This window comes from Formica exsecta, unplaced genomic scaffold (genome assembly GCF_003651465.1).
Source record: "Formica exsecta isolate Colony F162 unplaced genomic scaffold, ASM365146v1 scaffold38, whole genome shotgun sequence".
Taxonomy (NCBI): Eukaryota; Metazoa; Arthropoda; class Insecta; order Hymenoptera; family Formicidae; genus Formica; species Formica exsecta.
The window spans coordinates 504,029-519,368 of NW_021851042.1; the positions used below are offsets into that span (position 1 = coordinate 504,029).

At 30.8% G+C, this 15,340-nt stretch overlaps 1 protein-coding gene across 1 annotated transcript; it reads left to right on the plus strand.

Annotated features, from left to right (window-relative positions):
• The first annotated feature begins 7,883 nt into the window (after nucleotides 1–7,883).
• Nucleotides 7,884–14,400, plus strand: LOC115239375 (facilitated trehalose transporter Tret1-like). Its single transcript, XM_029813863.1, has 5 exons — nucleotides 7,884–8,538; nucleotides 11,721–12,250; nucleotides 12,441–12,746; nucleotides 13,157–13,359; nucleotides 13,590–14,400. The coding sequence occupies exons 1-5, from the start codon at nucleotides 8,457–8,459 to the stop codon at nucleotides 13,882–13,884; spliced, it is 1,416 nt and encodes a 471-aa protein (XP_029669723.1). The 5' UTR covers nucleotides 7,884–8,456; the 3' UTR covers nucleotides 13,885–14,400.
• Nucleotides 14,401–15,340: the final 940 nt, after the last annotated feature.

The following is a 15,340-nucleotide window of genomic DNA, read 5'->3' on the forward strand; positions in this document are numbered from 1 at the left end:
TGAATATTCAAATTGTAATTTAAGTTTCAAAGATATTTTAATTTTATAATGTACCTCTATTATAAATTATATAAAATCTATGAGTTCCCTCATCGAGTTCTCCTTATATATGGTCTTCTTATACATCGCCCTTTCTTTTTCTCTCATCCAAAAGATCAATTATGATCCTAGATTTGAAAATATAAACTTTGTAGCATTGAAAAATCGAAAATTTTTTCAGATTACTCTCCGGCGTTCTTGATATACGCTTATCGAATGCGAACAGTCAATAAATGATTCAAAGATTTTTCCCATCGACGCGGACAAAATATAGTGATATCGTATTCTAAACATGCGTACATTTTGCAGTTGCTATAACGGAAACGTGCAAATCCTTAAATCTGTTTCATAGATACATGACTCTCTGCGTATGTCTTATCGTGAGACGTGCTACGATTTTTCTCGTTTTCTTTTCTTCAGATGTAGTTTACATATATTAATAACTAACGAGCCTGATAAGAGAGAGCTTTTTTAATTTTTATATTGATGTGTGCAAATGACACGTACGATAAAGACTGAGATTCCGTGTAAAAACACAGAACCGTTTTCCAGTCCTCTTGTGACATTTCATTTCTTTCGCGATAAAATACTTTAAAATCATACGGCATCATTCTACATATAATGTTCAATTCATTTCATACATAGATATTAATTCAAATAATTATCTGAATATTTACATGATAAAAAACACAAAAGAAATTTCTAGATTATAGATACTAATTTTTCCATATAGATTAAACACGTAACAGTTTGTGTTAAAAAACTCGTATTACCTGCAATCTGATTTTCATTACAATTCACGTATCTATTAAATATTTATGATGGCAAAAATTATTGGCTTTGTGCATAGATTGCCTTATTATCGTCCTCTGCTACGCGTTCTTCTCTTTTTGCCTGAATGAGAAATAACGTGAAATTGATTTAATCTCGAGAAAGTAAAAGAGCAACAGATTATAAAATTTTCGTAATTTCTTGTGGAATATAATGTTAAATATTTTAGTTTTATGTAAAACAAAATAGGAATCGCAGTAAAAGGCGAAAAATTAATTCTTTTGCGGCTAAGCTAAATAATAACCTGTTTAGTCTTGTCTCCGTAATAGTTTTTTCCGCAATGAGAAGAATATATGAGATATTTGCGAAAAAGTACAATTTTTACGATATAAAAATCAGATATTCAACGCTTTAAAGTTTCATAGATCTAGAAATTAAAATATCCTCACAAAGCGCGGATTCTAATACGAGATTCAAGTTGACATGACATGTAAATCCGACAATTCAAAGACTCAAGAGACCTATCGCTTAATGGTTCGAAAAAGTTTACTCAGAAATCCGATCCCGATAAATCCTGCTCAGTCGCAGAATAGTTCAGCTCTCCATGTCCAATACTTTCCACACCAAAAAGCGAGAAGAAACCTTACTTTTTGTACGATTTTACGGTAGCACGTTTTAACCTAAGGTAAGTTAGCGACAGTAATCGACAGTAATGCGTTTTACGAAGACAGCGTCGATTTTTTATTTTTTAAGAAACATTGCACGTGTGTGCAGGAATCGTCGCCAGTATGGCACACGCGCCGATGTGTTATCACGGTGATAAGCAAGTGAGTTAATCTAAGGTATTTTTTTAAGCTCCCGCATATATTCGCGCCGCGCGCTCAGAATTAGAAGCGACCCCTCCGCCCCCCCCCCCCCCCCCCCCCGTCCGAATCTCACCTTTATATTTATACCGAGCACGTTCTTCATGTTACATCGATCATGGATCAAATGATAATGGATAAGTAATGATTTATGATCAATTTAATCCACTCGTTATCAGAAAATGTTTACATTCAGTCCTACGTGCGACAAATAATGGGGACGTAAATACCTAAAACACAGGCCTTATTAGCGCGTAAGATGATATTTTTTAAAAATATTCTATGTACAATAGCGTTGATAAGTAACACTAATATTCGCGCAAGTAGTTCTCGTGTTTGTTAAATTATATCTTCGCGATAGGAATCTACATATTAATTAGATGTATATTTCTAGATATTATTTTTTTTAGATATTAGTTCCGTAAAAATTATAAGCTTCCGCGCGATCCACGTCAGTAAAAAATTTTAGGGAAAAGAAATTAGATCATGTTTTATCATTAATCTGTTTATTTATATGTGTAAATACGTATTTCTCAATTAGGAAGCATTTTTTCGGAAAGAAAATAATGTTTGCTATTTGAGCATTAAATTTCAATCCCTAAATTTCTTCTGACCTCGGCCCGCGAAAAATTATTATTTTGCAGGCGACCTTATTTAATTCTAAAAGATTTGATGCAAGTTCGGATTTTCATCATATGAAGTGCTGGCACGTAAAACAGAGATATTAATAAAAGTATTGTTTTTGTGTTATTTAAATTTCAATTATGCGATAACTTTGAGCAGTGCGAGAACTACTAATTTTGTAATGCATGTTTAACGCTAAATGTGGTAAAATGCATATAATTCTTCATTTGTATTGTAATTTAAATCGCATAAAATTAAGAATGAGAACCAGATATCGTTAGCGTTAAATGTACACTGCGAAAGCGGATTTTTTGACTCAAGAGTCTACTGACGCATTATTGCGATTGTATGATTCATTAAAGTGTTCAGTAAAACAGATACTTAACAACAATACGATTTTCTTTGCATCGATCATCACTTCGTTGCGACGATTGCGCGATGATTATTGTATTAAATATTTCCATTGCTAATAGCGAAAAGCGTGTTTGTAATATTTGAATGCTCGCGAGGAGCACTATTCATAAAGCGAAAGTTTTCTTCCGAACGTTGAAAATTTGGATTTCGAAGTTTTTTGATTGAAAATCTGGAAAGTTTGAAATTCACGGATTTACAGATCTACGTGTTGAAGGATTTCGAAGATTTCAATCAAAGACTCGCAAATTTTGTTAAAAGAAATAGTGAAACTTCACATAAGATCAAAATTATAGTTTTAGATATAGAATTTCTCACTTTCAGAAATATAAAATCTCTTTTTTTTCCTCTCTATTTCTCTTTTTGTCTCTACCTTTCTCCCACACTCCTTATGTATATATATACATTATTTATATAAATAGAATTTTATTTATATTATTAATAGATTTATTATGATTTTAATTAAGGCTAATATAATAAAATAAAATGTAAAAATATTGAAATCATAGAAGTATTTTACCTATACAATATAGATGTTAAACAAAATATAAATATGATTCTAGAGCTGAGAAAAAATCTCACTATTCTCAAGCAAATACGAGAGTATTTAATTGGAACCGTAATCTAATCATTCACAATCTGATTTCAGAAATATAAAATCTCTTTTTTTTCCTCTCTATTTCTCTTTTTGTCTCTACCTTTCTCCCACACTCCTTATGTATATATATACATTATTTATATAAATAGAATTTTATTCTTTAAAAATCACACACCATAATATAATATACTACAATCTGAGCATAGATAAGTGCAATCTCATTCTCATTTCACACTGGGCAAGTAAATTTTGTGGCAAATAAATTATGAATTATTATATAAATTATGAATTATTATTCTCATTCGCGAGGATATGCACTTACACAAATTTAATTACGCACAATTACATGATTTTATTGCAAATCCTTCTGTTACTTGGAAAAATAATTCACTTTTCTGCTGCTTTATTTTTAAAATTAATCTCGATTATTACTTAATTGGCATATATTTTTCTTTTTCTCGTCAATATTTATACGACTTATTGTTACTTGTAGTATCTATGCGTTTTTCGACGAATTTTCTATTTTTGTTTGCTTTTTTTTACATCGTATTTTATTTCGTAAATTTGATATGTCGAATAAAGTTTCTTGCATTTCTGTCCTGCAAAAGATAGCTCCTTTCAAAAGCAATAAATTGGAATATTGTATTTGGAAGTTAATAAATAATTTTTTACAGAAATCTGCATATTTATTATTATTTACATTATTTTATAGGTTTTTAATGTCTTAGAGTTGGAAATTATCGATGATATAAAATTACTTCTTTTTGCAAAGATAATATATTTAATTGAGTTAGAGTAAAACATTATAACTCATATCTTCTGAAAAGACGACACTTTCGATGATAAACTGGATGGATATTTCGTTAGCAAGTAAAAATATTGATTATGTGAACCCAGCCCCAATAAACCTTGACCTTGATTTATTGTTAAGATTATGGCTCCGAATAACATTTGAAAGATTGTAGCATTCGTTCGTAATTTATTAAAAGTAGATTATAGATAAATATCTCTTTTTTTTTGTATCTTAAAAAACACATTTTTTTAAATGAATTTAATACAAGTGTGTCACATAATTATTTTTAACATCTTTTTAATTATTAATTTTTTACAATAAATTTTGAATTATGGCAAAGATATTTGAAAAAATTTTCTTGTAACTTTCCTAATAACTTTCTTATAAAGTTTATTTTTTTAAATTGCATAGAGAGAGAAAAGAAAACTTACGGCGATTTAACTCGTGAATAAATTACTGTTCAGCGATTATTCAAAACTAATTTTTTTTTTAAATGATTTGTGTATATAAAATTTCTTCTCTTTATAAGCTTTTATAAAATTTTATAAATAAAATTGCTTTTTTACTTCTTTACTTGAATTATCTAAATACATGAAAATAATTAATTATTTTTCCGAATAACAGAAAAAATAATAAGTTATCGCAACCGCGTTTTGAATAGAAATTCTACAATACATGGAACGTCTTGCATCACACACTATACCTTACATAAAGTATCAAGGACAAAATATATTTGACTCTAAGTATCATTAGTGAAATCATTATTGCCTGCTTAAAAATTGCAACGGAACAATAATTCATAATTCCTGCCACTTCCATTCTTACTTGATTAAATGAACACATCGCGCTTTGAGACCTATCATCGTGATATATTACGTATTATTTAACGTATATAAAAGATAATTATTAATCATATTAATTATAACAAATAATTTCCTGATACTTGTCGCGATCGCGTTCAGAAAAGAAATTCTACAAAGCGTCTCACGTCACTACCTTACTGCTTGAATGTCGCCTTGTGAATGACAACACGAAAGCACCTGTGATAACAATAACACCTTATACATCATAAAGGCCAAATTACCATGTGTTATAATCAATTTATTGCCCTCCTGAAATATTAAAAATTTTATACATTATTTTATTGTAAAATTGACGCTGAATATTTACTACTTTGCATTTCATATTATTGTAATATTGATAAATAGATTATCATTGTAAATAAATTGTTACGTTTATCCGAATAACAAAATCAATTCTATTTTGATCAAGAAGCTATTTGTATAAATTAATTTAATATTATCACTCTTTATATACCTTTATCAAATTGTCAATTTTCAATATAAACATAATTTTAATTTTATATAATTAATTTTATATAAGATATATACATTTGAGCGATCAACTAATATTATCTTAAATTATTTGACAGCAAATTTTAACGATAATACATTGATTAGAGGAGTCAGCCTAATTTGTACTCTTTGGATTTATAAAATCGCATTTTCTTAACTTTTTACTCTTTCTTTTGAAGCGTTTAAAGAAGCAATGCGATAATAACGAAAAAATTATATATTAGCTCTGGATTAGATCATCGAAGAAAAAGATTTAATCACTAAACAAATCTCGAAGTATATTTATCATTCACTTAGAAAATTACGATAACGGCTTCTTACTTGTATTGTAACGTACGGCGTCATGGATTTTTCGCGAAGACGGCAGATAAAATACGATCGCATTCCGGATATCGATCCACGATCAAATATAGAAGTGATTTATCGACGTGATTCTATCGCAATTTCTATCGAGTATATCTTATACTAGAAAATTTCTTATCGATTTTTCCACTACTTTGCATTTCATATTATTGTAATATTGATAAATAGATTATCATTGTAAATAAATTGTTACGTTTATCCGAATAACAAAATCAATTCTATTTTGATCAAGAAGCTATTTGTATAAATTAATTTAATATTATCACTCTTTATATACCTTTATCAAATTGTCAATTTTCAATATAAACATAATTTTAATTTTATATAATTAATTTTATATAAGATATATACATTTGAGCGATCAACTAATATTATCTTAAATTATTTGACAGCAAATTTTAACGATAATACATTGATTAGAGGAGTCAGCCTAATTTGTACTCTTTGGATTTATAAAATCGCATTTTCTTAACTTTTTACTCTTTCTTTTGAAGCGTTTAAAGAAGCAATGCGATAATAACGAAAAAATTATATATTAGCTCTGGATTAGATCATCGAAGAAAAAGATTTAATCACTAAACAAATCTCGAAGTATATTTATCATTCACTTAGAAAATTACGATAACGGCTTCTTACTTGTATTGTAACGTACGGCGTCATGGATTTTTCGCGAAGACGGCAGATAAAATACGATCGCATTCCGGATATCGATCCACGATCAAATATAGAAGTGATTTATCGACGTGATTCTATCGCAATTTCTATCGAGTATATCTTATACTAGAAAATTTCTTATCGATTTTTCTACTTACAATAGAAAATCTGTAATAATAAATTATTTTCTAAAACTTTTATCATTTTCATCTATTTTATAAAAAAATTGTACATTTTTAAATTTGCATATATGAAAGATTTATTCATACATTAAATTTAAAATCTATCTGGTTTGCGCGATCAATAAGCGCGAAATTCGACGCGACGGTGGAGAAAATCGAAAATTGCTCTACCAACAGTTGAAATTGAATTGAAATGTCTTTCACATGAGATTCTAGTGGCAAAGGGAGCATTTCACCAACGGTAAGCGGTCACATTTGTGTGTGTGTCTCTCTCTCTCTCTCACAGAGCTTTTATTTTATTTGTAAAATTGTCGAATATTTTCACGTCAAAATGATTTTCATTTTACGATGAATACTCTCATTGTACATAGTTTCATGTGAACAGGCTTTTATATATTATACTAGACCGCTAACATTGAAGAGCAGTCATTTACAATTAGGTAGAATATATAGGTTGGGTTAATATTTACTCTGTGTCGTATTTCAATTTGCCGGCAGTTATTAAAATATAAGCTATTGTAATGTATAAACAAGTATTAAATGATAGTTATTTAGAGACAAATATTGATTAATATTCTGTCCATTAGTGCAGTAATTATATTCTGCCTATTTGTAAATAGCTATTCTGGTTTTACCTTTAGCAAGACCTCTGTTAGCGGTCTAGTATAATATATAGAAGTCTGTGGTTTCATGTAATTATGCTAGATTCATTTGATTAAAATATTCCATAAATATTTTATAAGTCCAAACATACTGTGTGTTTATGCAATAAATTTCACAACGTATAAGATAATTATTGCGTAGTTTGTATATATATTATCCCATTTTTAATACGAATCAGAGACATATATGTTTTATCTCGCATAACTTTCTAATTTACTGATTTGCGCTGTATGGATTTTTTGTTAATTTCTCGAAGTAACAAATTATAAATTTTTTAAGGAAGTTAGCTATCTCTGACACAATTTTCTTTTTTTCTTTTTTAGGATTAATGAAAGTTTCACGGTAACCGGCAAAGATTACTTAGAAAAAAGTATTCTAAAGTACTATGTTATATAATTATATCTTGCTATATTAATTAAGAAGCTCGACAAATGGATGTTTTATTAATATCAAGTTTAACGAAATTATCATTATATATTTTATATAAAAAATGTTATTTATTTTGCATGAAAAAGGAGTCTCCCATAAAAATTAAATTGAGTGACCCAGTTTTCCTTACTTTAACTTATCAAAGTATCACGAAAAGCTCGAAGATCGAGAGATATAGGAATAAAATATTCGAAAAAAATTCTTATTCTCTTCCTCATTATACAAAAATTGCGAGAAGTATATCAAGGACGAGAAACCGAAGCGACACGTCGATTCTATGAAGGATACGTTCTATGGATCCGCTCGTATTTCTGTTCATCCTATATCGGCACCGCGCGTTCGTTTTTGATTCCATCATTCATTTCGCCGATCTCTATTTATCGTGATTTCTAAATTTTTCTTATTTCGATCATAAGAGAACCAGATAACCGATAAAGATTAGTGATAATCGGTGACTAGATAGTGACGGTCATGATATACGATGGCCCCGGTAACGGATCGTTCATTTCGCATCGAGCGGCTTCGCGTTGTCCGAAATGTGGCTTGCGCTTTTTCTTCGTCATTAGTGTTTTTCCGTGTTACTCGGAAAATCGAGGGAAAAGGGTGAGCGAAACGTGTCAAGGGCGATTCCGAAACAAAATTATCGCCGAGTGTCGCAAACGTTGATTTTTGTGCTTTAAAACCCTCGGAGGGGTAACCTGATTCACGAAGATGGAAGGCACCGGGATGATTAGCGGTGCTCCTGTACATCGGGAAGGCAAAAAGTTGTGGCAGTACCTCGCATCTATTTCCGGTATTTAATTTTTAATACACTATATAATCATATCATTGATCTAGTTTCCACCGAAGTATTAACTCGCATCTAGTACGACTAAATTTAAGTCGATGGAAATACGACTGACTGCGTTCATTTCACTCCCACTCCGATCTACAAGCTTTGTCGGAGTGGCAGCGAATTGACACGAAATTTAGGCGGTAGAAACGCTTGAAAGCAGATGGTGCCAACCTTTACTTTTCATTATTTCGTAACCATCAATATATAGTCGATATATAGTCTATATGTTGATGTTCGTAACAGTTACCATTTGTTCGTATTAATTATCAAAATGGAAAATAAACGAGAAATTTGTCAAGGATTATGTTTATTTACATTCACAAGCAAAAGTTAAGTTAGCTCTACTGAAATATCAATCTTCCTCGCTTCTATTCTACTTTCAGTGGAAACAGTACGTTAAATTCGATGCGCACCGAAACAGAATCGGATTGACGACTTTGGTGGAAACTAGATCATTGTGTGCTTGAAATTATGCATATGTGTTTAAAATGATCGCACGTATCATATATTTAATAAACAACCTGTCGAATATGTTGTGAACATACATATTTAAACTCCATTTTCATTGTTTACTTACTAACTAATATGCTCGAAGAGAATGTGGAGTATATTATGTCAAATTAATAGTATCAAATGTGTACCTGTAAATCATATATAAATGTGCACCTGTACATCAAATTATAAATCATTAATAATGTTTAATATTTCCTCTCTGCAATTGCGCAATTCATTTATTAATCTATACATGCACTACGATATTTAATATTAAAATATCTGACATTAATAATATCAGATTAATAAACATTTTTAATGTATGTTTCTTATGATTTTATTTCATTGTGTTTTTTAGAAAAGACTTGTTTTTATATGAAAATTAATAAAAATTGTCTTAACACAAATTAAGAAATATAGATTGCTTGTGTCACTTTTCTGAACATCGAAAATTTAAAGGTCAAAAATAAATAATGTCCAATTTGATTAAAAATGCATTCTCTTTCTCTCTCTTTGAAGAAAAAAATAATTAAAATAATTAATATAAAATAGGGCTTTATAGATTCTCATAATTTTTTAAATTCATTTATCCCTTTTACAAGGTTAGTTTCTCTATATTACTTCGCGATAATAATTGCTTATTTAGATAGTATCAGCTTACTGCAATGCACGTGTCAGTCGATAATCGTTATGCTATTATCACGATTAACGATATGCTATCATGTGCGCAAACAATTGATTTGACTGTAGGAAATATGGGCATTTCAAACTTTAATAATTACTTACGCCTGAAAATTGTTAGTAATTTCTTATAAGCCTTATTTTTTGGAAATAGAATTGTGGTAGAGAATCCTGATATTATATTTCTTTGTTATTTATTAAATTATTAGATTATAAAAGTATATAGAGATAACAGAATTGCTAAGTAATAAATATAAATTCAACATGTATCTTGATAACGTTTTCCTAAAATCTTTTTAATCCGCAAAATTTACTTGTTAAGAAGTTTGATCCTCTTATCTACACAAAAACGATCAACCCCTTAATTTCGGAAGAAGATAATACCGTTATTAACGAGATAAAATCTTGTATATTTTTGATCATTTAAAAAAATACGTCTTTTACACGTTTGTCTTTTCAATTTACACACAACTTATTTTATTTACACGTATTTTTTACCTGACACAAATAATGAAATTTTCATTCTGTAAGCAGTTAAAATTTCACATGGGAACATGCTACAATATTATACTAAAAAATTATGTCACTTATTATTCCTGATATGTTTTTATAAAAAATTTTATAAATACAATGTTAATAATTAAAAAACATTAACACATTAACATAGCATAATTACTACAAACATTTAGCGCGTTTGGTAATTTTATGTATATAAATTCAAATTCTGCTACTTTATTACAATATTCACATTTCAGATGTATCTGCTTGTTGTATTAATTTCACTCCGTCCGCAAGTATAATAAATGATAAATTCACAAGAAAAAAGAATTATTACGTGCGCGCGCGTCGGCAGACTATTTTCTAAAGTTTCATGATTTTTCTGCAAAATTACAGTAAAGCCTTGGTTTTGTTAGGGACCCTCCATTATTATAAAATTCCGCGCACCAAATAAGCTCATATTTCGCTGACTGAAACCCGGCGATGGTCGTAATATTTTATTGAAATGAGTGTCGCATTTTGCTCTGAGATGAAAGATGTAGATGTTCGTCCATAAGCCATCCGAATTCAATGCGATGTAATTTACATACATACATTTTTGATATGGATTTGAGATCTTAAAGAACAGTGGATTTGCTGTCTAGTGCGACTATATTCCACGAATCGATCCATTTCATCCCTGAGAGATCATAATGCATCACTGTCTTTTCGCGACGGCGGCTTTTACTATTAAGTTGAGTTGAAGTTAAGCGCGATAAAATAATTCGGCCTGGCTGCCCGTCTTATCACGCATGTCAGATAATCGTTTCTAAATGTTCCGCGATTAGTATCCATTATATATGAAAAATTTAGAATATAACTATCCCTCTCTCTCTCTTTCTTTTTCTCTCTGGATTATTAATAGTGCGGATATCGTCATTATTTATCACTGATTTGATAGAGTAATATAACTTGCTTGAAAAAAAACTTCATTATATGAAAAAATGGATAGGAAAATAATTGAAGAGTTTACGAAATTCTGTTCGTATATCTTATCGAAGAAGATATACCGTTCTTGAGATAGATGATAATTTGTAGGTTTCATCGAATGAGTGCAACGGTTTGAATGAATAAACTGATAAGATTGACCTGAATGCGTAGGTGTTGGAAAGCACGAAGTTCTCCACCAAAAAATGAAATAAATATTCCACACATTCTTAAAACTTTTAAATTTCTAATATTAAAAAATAGTCATACATTAAATTTCTTCGTTAAAAAAATAATTTTAAAAACAATTTGTAAATTGCGTAATTTCACTAAATTCATGGAAAAAGTAAATAAAAGAATCATTTTATTCGTATTATCTATTTATCCTTTCAACCGTTATTAATCTAATAATATTGAATTTTTTTGAGTATTAAATAACCGTAATAAACCTTTTCATATAATTTGTTCCTCTTGATATTAACTTTATATTTAAATCTCTTGAGCTTCCATAATGGCTATCGGCGTCGGCACCGCTCTAGCCTGGACGTCTCCTGTCCTGCCTCAGCTGTACGAACCGGATTCATGGCTGGTCATTACCAAGGAGCAAGGATCCTGGGTGAGCTCATTGCTGGCTCTGGGCGCGATGCTGGGCGCCATCCTATCCGGACCGATGGCCGATAAAATTGGCCGGAAAAAATCGCTTCTTTTGCTGACGGCTCCGTTTCTTCTGTCCTGGGTGATCATTATATTTGCCTCCGAGCTGTGGCTGATCAACGTAGCAAGATTTATAGTGGGCATCGGCGTTGGCGCAGCTTGCGTCCTCGTACCTACTTATATCTCCGAAATTGCGGAGACTTCCACCCGAGGCACTCTCGGTGCCATGTTCCAGCTATTTCTCACGTTTGGAATTTTGGTGGCCTTCGTGCTTGGAGTTGTCTTGAGTTACACGGCGTTTGCTATAATCTGCGCTCTTGTAGAGATCGGCTTCTTTGCTTCCTTCACGTGGATGCCGGAGTCACCCGTTTGGCTAGTGGTAGGTCAAATCGATGGATCCTCCGACTTGTGCCTTGTTATTATTTTTTTTTATATATCTTTAATGTTCTATATTAAAGAACAATTATATATATTTGATATCTAAGAAAATAATTGTAACAATCGGAGTAAAATGTGATCAAATTTGTCATCGACTAAATTCATCCGAATAAAAATTCGAATTTTTTCAGAATAAAAAGCGGAAACCGGAAGCCACATTGGCGATGGCAGTCCTCCGGGGTGATTCTTACGATCCGTCCGAGGAACTCGCAGAGTTCCAGCGGGAGGCCGAGCAGGCAGCGTCAAAGAAATCAAGCATATTCGATCTTATACGCACTCGAGCGGCCAAAAAAGCTTTACTCGCTTCATTGGGTGCCATGTTCTTTCAGCAATTGTCCGGCATAAACGCAGTGATCTTTTATACCGTTACCATTTTTCAGGCATCCGGAAGCTCAATGTCGCCGGAACTCGCCTCTATTGTCGTAGCTATCGTTCAGGTACGCTTATCGATATCCAGCTTATGTAAAAATATTAATTTTTATAAAATTTGAAAAAATGTTATGTCTCTAAAGCATTTTATTTTACCTTGAGACGGAGAATAGACCAGAAAACTTTTTTCTCAAACAAAATCTCAAAAATTTGATTAAAGTTATTTTTTTAAAGGATTATTTTAGCTTTTATTTTTTTCCAGTTAATTTATCGAACGTGAATTTATATGAATTGTATATATAATCCCTTGTGCAGTTTTTATCTCCAAAATTTGTTTTTTGCGATTTAACTATACATGATAATCGTAATCAGCGTGATATACATCTGTGATGTATATCTACATCCATCTTCCGCAATTATTGTTAATTACCTAATCGTCGTGGATGACGATGTTTATTTGAAATGTCGTTTTGGATAGACGGTGATGTCAGGTGTAGCAGCTATAATTGTGGATCGTGCCGGAAGGAAGCCATTGCTTATATTTTCCTCGAGTGTTATGACAGTCAGTCTTGTAGCTCTTGGTCTGTATTTCAATATTAAGGCAAACGGAAATGACGTCAGTAATCTAGGCTGGCTGCCGCTCACATCTCTGACATTATTTATGATCTCCTTCTCTATCGGGTAAATTTTGCAACAAATTGCATTTGCATTTTTAAATGATCTAGTTATAAGATTTGCATTGGATGCTATAAACATATGATTTGATGTTAAAAATTGCTTTAAAATTAGCAATCATATAAATTGACTGCTTAGATCTTTTCGAAATTGTAAAAATTATAACTGAAGTGTTTATAATTATATTATAATGAACATAAAAAATAAAAAGTAAATCATTTACGTTTTATGCGCAGGTTGGGTCCGATACCGTGGATGCTGATGGGTGAACTATTTCCTGCAGAGACCAAGGCGGTTGCTTCCGGTATTGCCGTGATGTTGAATTGGTTCCTCGTATTTCTGGTGACAAAAACTTTTCCGATGATGAACGATGAATTAGGCGCGGACGTGACTTTCTGGATTTTCGCCAGCATCATGGTAGCCGCTACTGCGTTTACATACTTCGTTATACCGGAAACTAAGGGAAAATCTTCTCAAGAGATTCAGGAGGAGCTACAGGGCAATGCTCGATTCAAAACGACAAATACCTGAATAGCACTGACAAACGCGAAAATTCTTGCACTGTCGTATATTAGTATACGAATGTTGATTTAATAACAACATTCATCAAATAGCGTAGATAAAATTTAAGACGTTGTTTATTATTAAGTTAAACTGTAGATATAAGATCTTGGCGCACTAAAGTGTGAGGAGATATGCAAAAAGAAGAAACAAATTTAAAAATAAATATCAAAGTTGCTGAGAAGAAAATGTTAATCTCACAAATAATTTATCGTCTTCTTTGCTATCTCGTTCATAAGTTACATAAGTTTCAAGTTTATAAGTTTTTCGCACACACATACACACACTTATGTTTGAACATATATTATCATCATAAATCTTTGATATAGGTATATATAATTCTTGCTTATGCAGCTTCATCGACATGCGATGTACAACATTTCTTCATGTGCATTTACATATATATTCTCTCGTTGATTGCCATTTAAATGTATACATTATATTCTAAAAAAAATTATATACATACATACATATATATATGTATCACATAAAATGACTTTTCACTTACATTTGTGATCATCGATTGTTAAAGTGAAATCTTTTTCCGATTATCGTAAATTATGATATCTGTATAGTATCCGGGTGTCTCAGTGTAAAAAAAAATATTATTTAACGTTTTTTTAATTTTAGTTAGCTGAGACATATCTGCATTTATTTCAACAATCTTTTATACTTTAACAATAAATAAAACTAAATATACAATAATAAAAGAATACTATATAATAAATAATTTGTTATGAATTTTGGGAAGTATATAAAACAAGTAGTTAGTATAGATTTATGACAAGTTAATATAAATAAAAGTAACATTTTATATGTTCATTATAAAGTGTTATGTGAATAATAAATGAACTATGATATTTTGCGATATTAATCTTCGCTTTATTTTTCTCCGTTTATTAAATTATTCTTGTTGCAACCATAAAAATAGTCGAGGGTTTAGAATAAATATTTCCTAAAGCAATTAGCCCTATTAATCGCGTTTTCTTAAAATTATGTGTGATAATGTGTGTGTGTGTGTGTATGTGTGTATGTGTGTGTGTGTGTGTGTGCGCACACGCTATTATCTGTCTATTCCAGAATACGACAAATATCTCGATAGTGCTATCCTGCTCTCGAGAATGGAAAAATTTTTAATGCTGCTGGCTAATAGGTACGTCTTATATTCGTTATTTTTTTTCTCGCTCGTGAATATCGTCTTCGGACGAGTGGTATCTTACGGCGATAACGCAGATTGTGCGGTTGAAGCTATAAATGGCTATTTAACAGCTGATTAAGATTAAAATTGCAAAAAATTTAATGCGAATGGAAATTTAAATCTATTTTTATAACTTGTATTTTGGTCCATAACATTTAACATTTTAATTTCAGAGCAGCGTAATAATAAAGTTGACATAAAACAGTTGCAAATGACGTAATGTCAATT

Excerpts from the sequence above, each read along its gene's own strand:
- LOC115239375 (XM_029813863.1), top strand. The coding sequence starts at position 8,457 with ATGGAAGGCACCGGGATGATTAGCGGTGCTCCTGTACATCGGGAAGGC. Across the intron at positions 8,539-11,720 it reads GTACCTCGCATCTATTTCCG|CTTCCATAATGGCTATCGGC; the intron begins GTATTTAATTTT and ends AAATCTCTTGAG. Across the intron at positions 13,360-13,589 it reads ATGATCTCCTTCTCTATCGG|GTTGGGTCCGATACCGTGGA; the intron begins GTAAATTTTGCA and ends TTTTATGCGCAG.